The following is an 11,075-nucleotide window of genomic DNA, read 5'->3' as shown; positions in this document are numbered from 1 at the left end:
ACATTAATGGTATGGCAACTTTTTGAGGAGTGGTCAACGCTAACGGTACCGCATCTTCTTTAAGCTTGATCTTGTATGCGAGTTTAATTTTACCAAGACTGGAGAACAGCTTGGGAAACTCACCCTGTGGGTTGACAGCTTCGCTTTTCTGAATGAGGACTTGATCAAGACGTTTTACAATGCCTAGTTCTTCGCTAGCTTTCCTTGACAGGAGAGGCATCTGAAGACCATCCACAACGTAGACGCTTCCTTTCATCGGCGTGGCGCGGTATGACATCTCTGCCGTTATCATGCCGGAAACAGGAAGTTGTCGATCATTGGGTCCCTTCAAAACCTTGTCTGGCTTCTGGAGATGAAGATCCCTGAAATATCTCCGGTACGTTTTCACAGGAATCACAGTCACATCAGCTCCAGTGTCCACTTTGAAGGTGACGGGCGACCCATTGATGTTCACAGTAGCCATCCACTTGTCGTGGCAGCTGGATCAGACGGCTCCGAGAAATTCATCGTTGCTACCCACGATCTCGCGGACTGATGCTCCTCCTTTGCAGACACGGGCAAAATGTCCCTTTTCGCGGCACTTGTTGCACGTCGCGTTTTGTGCAGGGCACTTCCCTGTAGTGTGCTGCGAGTAGCCACAGAACATACACTGCTTTGCTTCGGATTCAGGCGGCTTCTTGTCTCGTGTTGCAGACCCCTTTCGATTTCTTGGAGGTACAGTCATTTTACGAGTCTGGCCGACTCTGTCCACGTTTCTTTCCTTGTCTCGGTGGAGCGTAGCAGCTTGTTCTTTTACGACTTCAGACTGTCGCGCCATGTTGTTGGCCTTTTCGAGGGTCAGCTCTGCATCCAGCTGCATCCGTTCAGACAGCTTGCGGTCCCTGATGCCCACTACTATCCGGTCCCGGATCATCTCGTCATGCAGTTCTCCGAAACTGCACAACTTGGCCAGTCGGTGTAGCTCAGTGACGAACTCTTCGACACCTTCTCCTTCCCGCTGTTCTCTTCTGAAGAATGTCGCTCTTTCGTACACGATATTTCTTCGAACTACGAAGTGGTTCTCGAACGCCTGCAAAACATCGTTGTAGCTGTTCTTCTGTTCCTCTGTCAACTTGAATGAGGCAAAGATGTCTTCTGCCTTGTCGCCCATAAAGTAGACCAATGCGTAGACTTGTTCCACCGCGCATTTCGAGGCGAGGCCACTCACGATGCGAAAACGTTCAAAACGCCGCTTCCATTGCGGCCACTCACTTGGGCTTGCGAAACTAAATTCCTCTGGAGGCTTGCATTGAAAGCTGGACATGGCCAGTTTTCCTTCCTGGGCTTGCGACCCCTCCATCAGTGCCTTCGTAGCAGGTTCGAACGTACGCTGCCACCATGTAGTGTTCGCGGAGCGCGAGAAACATACAGCCGACACGTCTGGCATTGTCTGAGAGTGTTTTATTTTTCGCTTCCCCTCCCCCGGTCGCGCCCTCGTATTTCCTTCGTCGGGCGGGCCGAGCCGCCGGCTGCGCGCCGTCGGATCGGGTTTCCCTTGCGTCTCGGCGTAAACACACAGCACACTGGTCATCACTCCTTTGCGGCCTTCATATGCCTTCCTATACGCGCGTTCAACCGAATAAATTCTTCATTCACATGCACTGTGTGGCAGGATTACTTTACAATCTCTTGCTTCATTTTAAGCCCAAAAGGAGCGTCTATCATCCGCGCTGCAAAAAGAAGAGCGCCCCCGAGTCGGCAGCGTACCGGCTTGCGGGGACCGACCCAGTGTTGCGCATATCTGCCGAAGGGGCCGCTGAGTGTGGCGGGCTCCGTGACGCCCTCTGGGCTCTGTCCGGCGCCTATACTGCCTAATATGAAATTTGTGCGCAGTTCGAGCTGCAGTCTTCTCGGTCACGGCGCATTTGTGGTGCGTCTCAGAAATTGTTCACATGATCAGCGAATGCACGGCGACGTGCGCAACTCTGCTGCTACCACACAGCGCGATGCCGCGCCGTCCAGCATGTGGCAAATCGTTTGAACCTCCCGCGCAAATGTCACGTGGTTCGGATAGCCCCACAAAAGGGACCATCGAGAATGTCGTTGAAAATCCTTCGTGGTAGAGCGGATTGCAAGTCCTCAGTCGTAGAGCGGATTGGGTTTGTGTGTTACACAAACAGTAAGATGCTTAGTACGCTGGGAGGGGACACAGGTAACTTCATGTTTGTCTGCAAGAACAAAGCTTGGATCCTTCAGAGGTTCATTCAGCTAATGGGAGTTGTGCTCCCTCGGAGGTAGCTAGGAAGTGTGCTCCATCGCAAAAAACAAAAGACTTTCTTTGTTTCGTGCACCCCGTGGACTTCGTCCAGCTTTGCAGGTGATCCTACTTAACAGAATGGAAGGACACTAATCTTTTTTATAATTTTTGATGGGGGGAACTACGAGAAGGGCCGTGTGTTCGAGATTTCTGCGCACGTTAAAGATCCCCAGGTGGCCCAACGTATTGCGGTCCCCTCCACTACGGAGATCCTCATCGCCTGTGTTGCGTCGGCGCGTGAAACCCCTCAAACAATCAAAATAAATCCGCTGTGTTCACAGTTAATTTTTTCAATGGTACTCTCTTCCTTTGTTTCTAACCCCAACAGCATGCGCTTTCAGAACTCAATAACCTAATTCTACCGAAAATTCGCTTTAACTGCGGCAAACAAACTGCCATATTTGCAGCAATTTCAATATGGAATGTACTACCCACCCCCTTGAATCGATTCACTACACCCATTTATTTCGAGAGTGTGTCGTGTGTGATAGCCGCGGCAAGCGCGTGAGCCCACCCGCACGTGTGGAATGTTCTTGTCATCGCATCGCGGCGCATGTTCGCTGTGTGCGTTCGCGTTTCCGTGCCCTCCGCCCTTTCCCAATGTATGCCACAAAACTGGCCGCCTAACAAACCTAAGGTGTCTTCTCGTCAAGGCTTCTTGGCTTCTGTCAGCGGCGGTTGCGTCAACACGAAAGATGGTGTCAGAAGCGCGGTGCGAAGCTATGTCAAGCTCAACGGCAAGAAACAGCGACTAGCAGTATAAAATTTTGGAAGCCCCCCGAACCGATACACTTTGAGGGCGACATCAGTAAGCATTGGCAGCTGTTTAAACAGAAGTTTCGATTCTTTGTGAGAGCATCAGAAACCGGCCCTACGCCCCGTGGAAGCGCAACGAAGACGCCCTTACTGCTGAGCCCACTGGCGACGCCATCTTGGAGGTTTTCAACAACTTAACTTTCCTCTAAGGTGAGAGCAACGACGATTACAACACGGTGGTGAAGAAGTTTGATGAATACTGCGCAGCCCATCAAAATGAAGTGAATGAGCCTTACCTGTTCCGTGAACGAGTCCAAGCTGACGGTGAGCCTTCGGAGCAGTTTATTCGGGACCACAGAAAGCTGGCCCGGTCCTGCAACTGTGGTGTAATAGAAGACTCAACAATTAGGGACCAAGTCATTTAAGGAACAAACAGCGAGAAAGTCAGCGAGAAACTGCTTTCGTGATAAAGAATTAACGCTAGCCAAAGCAGAGCAAGTATGCAACGCGGCAGGATTGTCGAAGGCGCAGCACGAAGTGTGGCGACGGGAGCAACGACAGGTCGACCGGGTCAAAAAAAAACGGATGAGGAGCAACATTCAACCTTCCGGTGTCGTAGGTGTGGGTGGCAACATAATCCACGAAAGTTCCCGGTGTTCGGTCGCACTTGCCGAAGGTGCGGAGGAAAATAATAATTTGGCGGCAAGATGCAAGCGCGCAAAGGAAGTAGCAGAGGTCGAGAGCAGTGAGGAGGACTTCGAGATTCTAGACGTTACGATATGACAGCGTGATAAATGAGCGGGATTGGATCATGCAAGCACAATGAGCAAAAGGAGAACTGACCGTGAAGATAAACACAGGAGCGCAAGAAAACCTCTTGCCGTACAGCACGTATCGCACGCTCAACCCGAAAGCGCAGCTAGCTAGCAGCCATCAACCACCTAGGCTAAAGGTCAGTATCGGCAGCAGGACTGCCAACATCCCCTTTCTTGATGTGAAAAAAGAACGGCAAGCGATTCAACGGCCCGCGTGCGAGTGAACATTTTGGAATATCCACAAGGTGCATCAGGCGAAATTACGACGAACACCAGGCAAGAAGTGAGGCAAAAATACCCAGAGGTCTTAACGGGTATTGGCTGCATTCAAAGACACTATAAAATTTTACTGCAACCGAACAGCGTTCCCACAATGCAGGTAGCCAGACGAGTCCTATTGGCTTACCAGGGACCACTGCGGGCTGAGCTCGACCAGATGAAGAGGGCCGACATCATTACCAAGGTGGAAGAGCCAACAGACTGGGTAAGCCCTTTGGTGATCACCACAAAGAAGGACGGTAAACGGCGCGTATGCCTGGATCCCAGAAAAATTAACCAGTGTTTGGTGTTTGAAGCGCGAGCATTACGAGATGCCGCGCCGAGAGGACATTGAGGCAGAGCTTGCAGGAGCAAAATTTTCCCCTCGCCTTGACGCCAACTCTGGGTTCCATCAGATTTTGTTCAAAGAGGAAATATCCAGAATATGCATGTTTGTCACCCCTTTCTCAGGCTTTCGTTCAGAATAGCGTCAGCCTCGTAGGTGTCTCAGAAGTGCATGAGTGAAATCTTCGATGCAATCCCGGGAACACGAGTGTACGTGGATAATGTCCGGGTATGGGGTGGCACGAAAAATGAATACAACGACAGGCTACGGGCAGTAATGCACTCCGTGCGCACAGCAGGACTAACGTTCAGCCTGGAGAACTGCGCAATAGGCATCACCGAAATTTCTTTTTAGGTTGACCTAAAATCGGTGCAAGGAATACGCCGGAGCCCTGCATCCATTTTTCGGTATTACGAATACCGCACCCAACCGAAACGCATGCTGTACAAAGAGTCGTAGGAGTCATAACTATTTTAAGTATGTACCAGCGTTGGGCGAATATGGAAAACTGCTCGGGATCTAATAAAAAAGGACAACGTTTTTGAATGGACTGCCAACCACGCGAAAGAATGGGATCTCGTTTGTGGCGCTCTAAATGAGCAGCCCGTTATAGCTATCTTTGAGCACAATCGAGACACGAATATTAACTCAGATGCGTCGCAAGACGGCATCGGCTCGGCCCGACTACAACATCATGGGGACTGGTGAAAACCAGTTGCTTATGCGTCACAGGCACTTACGAGTGTTGATAAACGATATTCCCAGATCGAAAAGGAGGCCATGGCAGTGTTATACGGATGTGAGATATTCCACCATTTCGTGTACGGCCGCAAAGTGCTGCTTGAAACAGACCACCGCCCACTGATAGGAATATCTCAGAAAGCGGATCGCCACCAGGTGGCCGACCGATGTGAGCGTGCTTCGCATCAGCTGTGTTAAGCACTGCTCGAAAAACTCGCCAACGACCTCCAGAGCCACGGAACGTACATCAGCCGATAGAACTCGTCAACACGATTAACGCGACACAAAATTACCAGCAGGCAAGCCAGTACATTTTGTTCTACCACTCTGAGAAAATTCAAAACGGCGACCACGCTAGCCCTAAATGTAGGCTTAGCCGTGGTTATGGGTGTCTTCCTCGGCAAGCTTGCTACATCGCTCCAGCTCACCCACACCAACGCCACCGCAGCGACCGGTGCTGCGTTCGCAAGCCTGTTGCCGCGCGTTCACAGCAGCCTTGCCCTCCCAACCATGGCATCCACTGCGATGACCGTTGAAGTTTAAGGCACCGAAATACCCCCGGAATCATACAACACCAGCAAATGAACCCTTATTCGAAGACGACAGCAAGCCCACCAAGCGACGCTGGCGACCGGCACCTCGCCGTCTCCTAGCCCGCTACATCAAAGCAACACCCGTTCGAAAACAAGACACGCCCGCAAACTACCGCCCCTAACTCCACTCCCGGCAACGGATAATAAAGTGGTTCCGCGGTCTTAATATCTCCGACACCTCCACCATAACCATCGCCACCGCCATTCAAAAAGCTAGATTGGAAATGAATGACATTAACCAGCTGCGACTTCACAAAAACGCCAACTTCATGGTCGTCAGCACCGAGCTACACGATACGCAGCCCTCCAAAGTCTTCATGTCACTCAAGGCCCATACCACTTGGCCACGCACATTCCGACCCCAACAAACACATCTTCAGGTACCGTCTTTGACCTCCACACCCAAGCAAGAGACGTCCGTCGAGATCACCAAACAACTGATCCATTACAACCCTCAGCTCTAGGTTCTAGATGCACGCCGCATGGGCACCACCTCTCTTGTTCAGATCTTGTTCGATTGGCCCAGGGTGCATACTGGGTCGGGTACAGAATGACGACCCACCGATGCAAGCCACTGCGCCGGAAAGTTCTAACCCTGTGTTCTAACCCTGTGTTCTAAAGTTCTAACCCTGTGCTGGAGCACCGGACACAGGCAGGATGGCTGCCCGCGGCGAGACTCCCGCCTGCCCCCCCCCCCCGACCAGTGCCCAGCGTGCGGTACTCCTGACGCCACTAAGACACGCGCATGTACTCCTAAACGCATTGTCTGCGATGGAGCACCAGTCACGGTCTCTCGTGACTGTCCTCGACGTTTTCGTCCAAGACCCAAACCAACGTATGCACAGATGTTGCAACGCCAAACCCCGAAGAAGCAACACCAGAAAGATCAACCCTCGTCGAGTCACCCTCAACATGCCAGGATCCCCGGGAACACCCGTCAACAGCGCTCTCCGCCGAATCAAGACCCCACCCAAACCAACCCTCAGGAGCAGCCAGAACCACCCACCGTAGAGCCAGGCTCCCATCTGTCTACCTCAAATGAACCTAGGATGCATCAGCCAGGACCCTCTCGCCAGCCAGCCGACCTCTCACAGGTGAGCGGCCCAAGGGCATTCGATCCAGTGGTCACTCAAGAACACCCCACCCTATCAGCGCCCGCCTCCCAACTTCCCCCTGCTGTACTGCAAGAAACGCAAGCCATGCGCGCCGAGATCACGGCAATGAAAGCTGAAAATGCCTTCCTACGACAAATCCTGGCCTAACTTTGCACTCCTCAGCCCAATGCAGAACCCCCTCCAAAGCGAAAGACCCAATCCCCACCTGAGCACGCTGCAAATACGACTCCCTGGGTAAAGAGGCTCACGCGTCTCGAGCAGCTTCATATAGAGCAAGCTGAACTTATCCAAAACCTCTTGCAGAGCGAAGCTACAATGCAATCTCATGTGGAATCCATATAACAAGAGGTGTTTATGCACTTCCGTGCAACAGCTGCAGAGACGAATGCCCCTCCTCCTCCCACTGCTCCTACTTTCGACATAACTGATAATGGCTTGCCTTAAAGGGGTTTTGGTTTGGCAGTGGAACATCGTGGTTTCGTCAGAAAGAGAGCCCCCCTGGAATGCCTCCTCGAGTCCCAAAACGAACAACCACACATCATCACCATACAAGACCCCGCCGGTCCAGTAAAGTGTCGTGGGTATACCACTTGGAAAGATACCAACGACACAGTCATTCTCGTACAGCGCAACATTTCAGCACAACGGGGCAGCCTTGCTGACAGCCCTAGCCCTCACGACTTCTTAACTATCTTCCCCGCCAACAGCACTCTACCACCAATTTACATACTCAACATCTACAGTAAACCCTCCGAACATCACCACAACTTCAAACCCCTCTTTGTAGCAACCAAAGCCCATGCTGCGCAGTTCCGCCTCAATATAACTAGGGACTTCAATGCTCCCCACACGGCCTTGGGCAAACCACGTGATACTAAGAAAGGAAGGCACATCTGGGAGCTCCTCTAAACTTAGCCTTTCACTCTACAGACACCTCCAGATCAGCCAACGCGAGAACGAAATAGCGTCCAAAGAGACACTACACCGGACCTGACGATCACCTATCACACTGGGCCAACCACCTGGCGCCGTCTAGACCACACACTCGGCAGTGATCACCGCATTTAACAGTTGCAATTGTCCAACCAAACCCCTAACCCCCCGCGGAAACTCCAAACTCATATAACTGATTGGGCTGTCGTCCGAGAATTTTGTGCTTCTGCTAATTCCAATGACACAACACTTCCATCCCTAGCACAGTGGACACAACAACTTCTCCATGAGTTTCACACGTACCAACATCCCCTAGACCCAGCCATACCATCTCCCCATTTAGACGCGAGACTGCACGACATGTGGGAAGCTCTTGGCAGCCTTAGACGTCGTTGGCGTAAGCAACGTTATAACAGGCGACTCAAACCCGCATTGTCAGCCTCGTAAAGGCCATGGAAACCCACTCCCAAACACTCGTGCAGACAGCCTGGGACACTGTATGCGATAACATCAGAAATGGCCTCAGCATGAAGCGCACGTGGGCTCTCCTAAGACACCTGATGAATCCCCCTTCCTCTCGAACTCTCCAATCTACTCGTGTAACGGAACTACCCCGCCCATTAACCGACTCCATTCACACCTGGCCCCATGCACTAACCGAGCAGTACGTCCCAGGAGGCTCATATGAGCCACTGCATCAATACACCGGCCCCCCTAACGAACCCCTTGATCTGCCAGTCCTTGAAACAGAAGTGAGAGCAGTCCTACATGACCTCCGACTGCAGTAGCTCCCGGTGGTGACCGCATTACCAATAAAATGCTCCTCAATTTAAATGATCCTTCAATAAAATATCTCACCGATCTGTTCAACGCTTACTGGGAAGCAGGAACCCTCCCGCACCCAGTTTACTCCCGCCGAGGTCACTCTCATTCCTAAGCCAGGGAAACCCCTCTCGCACATTAACCTTCGACCTATATCGCTAACTTCCTGCTTAGGAAAACTGATGGAACAGATAGTACTTGCCCGATGCAATAACTACATTAAGGGCAAAGATTTACTTTCGCCACACATGTATGGATTCCGTACAGGCCTTGCGGGTAATGAGGTACACCTGCGCCTGTACACGGATATCCTCCAGCAACCGCCCAAACACGACTATTCGGCCATCTTAGCCCTAGACGTACAAAAAGCATTTAAGCAGGTAACTCATCAAGCCATATTTTCAGGCCTTGTCAGAATATCTCCCGGGTAGCGTACATATTATGTAAAAGCATTGCTCTCAAATCGCACGGCACGCTACAAATACAGTGACCTCCAATCCCCCGCCTACGAACTCCCGTCCATCGGCACTCGACAAAGTGCAGTCCTCTCGCCCCTCCTCTTTATTCTCGGTGTCTCCCTTCTTCCACCCATCCTGGACAATATCCCTCGGCTATGCTATAGTATGTACGCTCATAGCATCATCCTTTGGGTAACTGGGGGCAGCGACACGGATATAGAAACAACACTTCAAGTTGGAGTCTCAGCGGTACAACAGGCAGCCCAGGAAGCAGGTTTAACATGCTCGCCATCACAATCCGACCCCTCATGCTATCGCCACACGCCACCACCCTTAAAACAGCACCCACCCTGTTGAAAATTTCATCAACCAACCATCAAGATTCATTGCTGGAAAGGTTGATTGCGTTTGATGGTCGCCTTGGAAAGCTTGATGTACGTAAGAAACTGTAATGTAGGCTGCTGGAAGGGGACGCTGGAAGGTGCTGGCAGGCATGGTGGCATGTCTGCCAGCACCTTCCATTGTCTTCCACCACCTCCCTTCATGCTTGCGGCGCAATGGCGGCAGATGTTGGCGTGACGGCAAGCTTGACTGCTGAATTGATGATGGAAATGCATTTTGTGAATGAATGACGGCAGAAAGCCAAAATTTATACGAGAGCGAAGCGCTTGTAATAACAGAAACAAAGCGGTGGCATTGACCATTACGAGAAAATAAAAAGCTGCCTTTTTGAAAGGCTGTCTAGCGTTCCGTCCAGACGAAACGATATACAAGTGCTAAAGTTCCGTCCAGACGGAACGGAGCTCTGTGGGTTATCCTTCCGTCCAGACGGAATACAAATGAGAGCTTAGCGTTCCGTCCAGACGGAGCCGCCGTGAAATTTGTACAGTTCCGTCCAGACGAAAGCAAAACCGGCTGATTAGACGCCATGCTCACTCTTCAGATTTGGTGTGGAGAGTGCGCCTCCGACAATGGCACTCTTGTACTGGGTTCGATTCCCCGCGGACATGCTTTATTTTTTATTTTTATTTTTTGCGCGGTTGTGCCAGCGTTTAGTAACAGCTAACTTCGAGAGCAGTCGGTCTTGATTTTGCACTCAACTGGTCGCTCCGCTACATATGGAGCCCAGACCGACATATCCATCGCCAGAGTTCCGATCATCTGTAGTTCATAATGGTGATCACTAATTAATGGTTATTCTTGCTAGTCAATGAGCGGAATGGGGTCCTTCGGCTGGGTAAATATCAAGAAAGACTGGTCGCGCTGCTCGTTGTGAAACGGGCGTGGTCGAGCTTGGCGGTTCGTTTGACGGCCGATCATCTCATTGAGAGTGATTATAAATCAAATGTGACCCTGGCTAGTCAATGAGCGGAAGCGGTTTGACCGGTTGGGTAAAAATTAACAAAGGCGATCGGGCTAATACCCTAGTTACACGGGCACAGTTCACCACGGTTAAGCAAACCGAAGTTTGCTGCGTTACACGACAAACGAAACTGCGGTTACCCGTTTAACCGTGGTTAATGCACACTGCGCTCGGCCAGCTCAGTTCGGTCACGCTAACCGCAGTTTCCGCAGCCACAGTGCTCAAAATAGCACAAGTCAGTTGGGACGCACGTTGCGGCGCATCAGCGGAGGTAAAAAAATAAAAAAAGCACCTGGCGTTCGGAGGAGACGAAGGTTCTCAAATAGCGGGCGCCCCAAAGCTGCCCCCAAGAGGCGCTTGCGTTCTTTGCGTCGCTCTCGCCGTCAGCGCGACTGCCAGACAGCAGCGGCTCGTTTCCCGATCCACCCAATTAACTACGACAAAAGCCGTGCCAAATTTGTCAATTCTGCACGTCGTTCGCCAAAGCAGGCAATCATGATGCGTTTTCAGCGCTCGGAAACGATCGGCGCGCACGTCGCCCCTGCCTGCAAACATGCCGGCGTGCCTGATTGCACGGCA

At 51.6% G+C, this 11,075-nt stretch overlaps 1 protein-coding gene across 1 annotated transcript; it reads right to left on the bottom strand.

Annotated features, from left to right (window-relative positions):
* Nucleotides 1-484: 484 nt before the first annotated feature.
* LOC144180168 (uncharacterized) lies at nucleotides 485-1,150 on the bottom strand. Its single transcript, XM_077708555.1, has one exon. It carries the CDS (start codon nucleotides 1,148-1,150, stop codon nucleotides 485-487), a length of 666 nt encoding a protein of 221 aa, XP_077564681.1.
* Nucleotides 1,151-11,075: the final 9,925 nt, after the last annotated feature.

Source organism: Haemaphysalis longicornis, unplaced genomic scaffold (genome assembly GCF_048455015.1).
Source record: "Haemaphysalis longicornis isolate Haplotype H1 unplaced genomic scaffold, Haemaphysalis longicornis Haplotype H1 scaffold_4, whole genome shotgun sequence".
NCBI lineage: Eukaryota > Metazoa > Arthropoda > Arachnida > Ixodida > Ixodidae > Haemaphysalis > Haemaphysalis longicornis.
Note: the sequence above shows the minus strand (reverse complement) of the source record. Positions and strands in the feature narration are given on the sequence as shown.

Excerpts from the sequence above, each read along its gene's own strand:
- LOC144180168 (XM_077708555.1), bottom strand. The coding sequence starts at position 1,150 with ATGGGCGACAAGGCAGAAGACATCTTTGCCTCATTCAAGTTGACAGAG.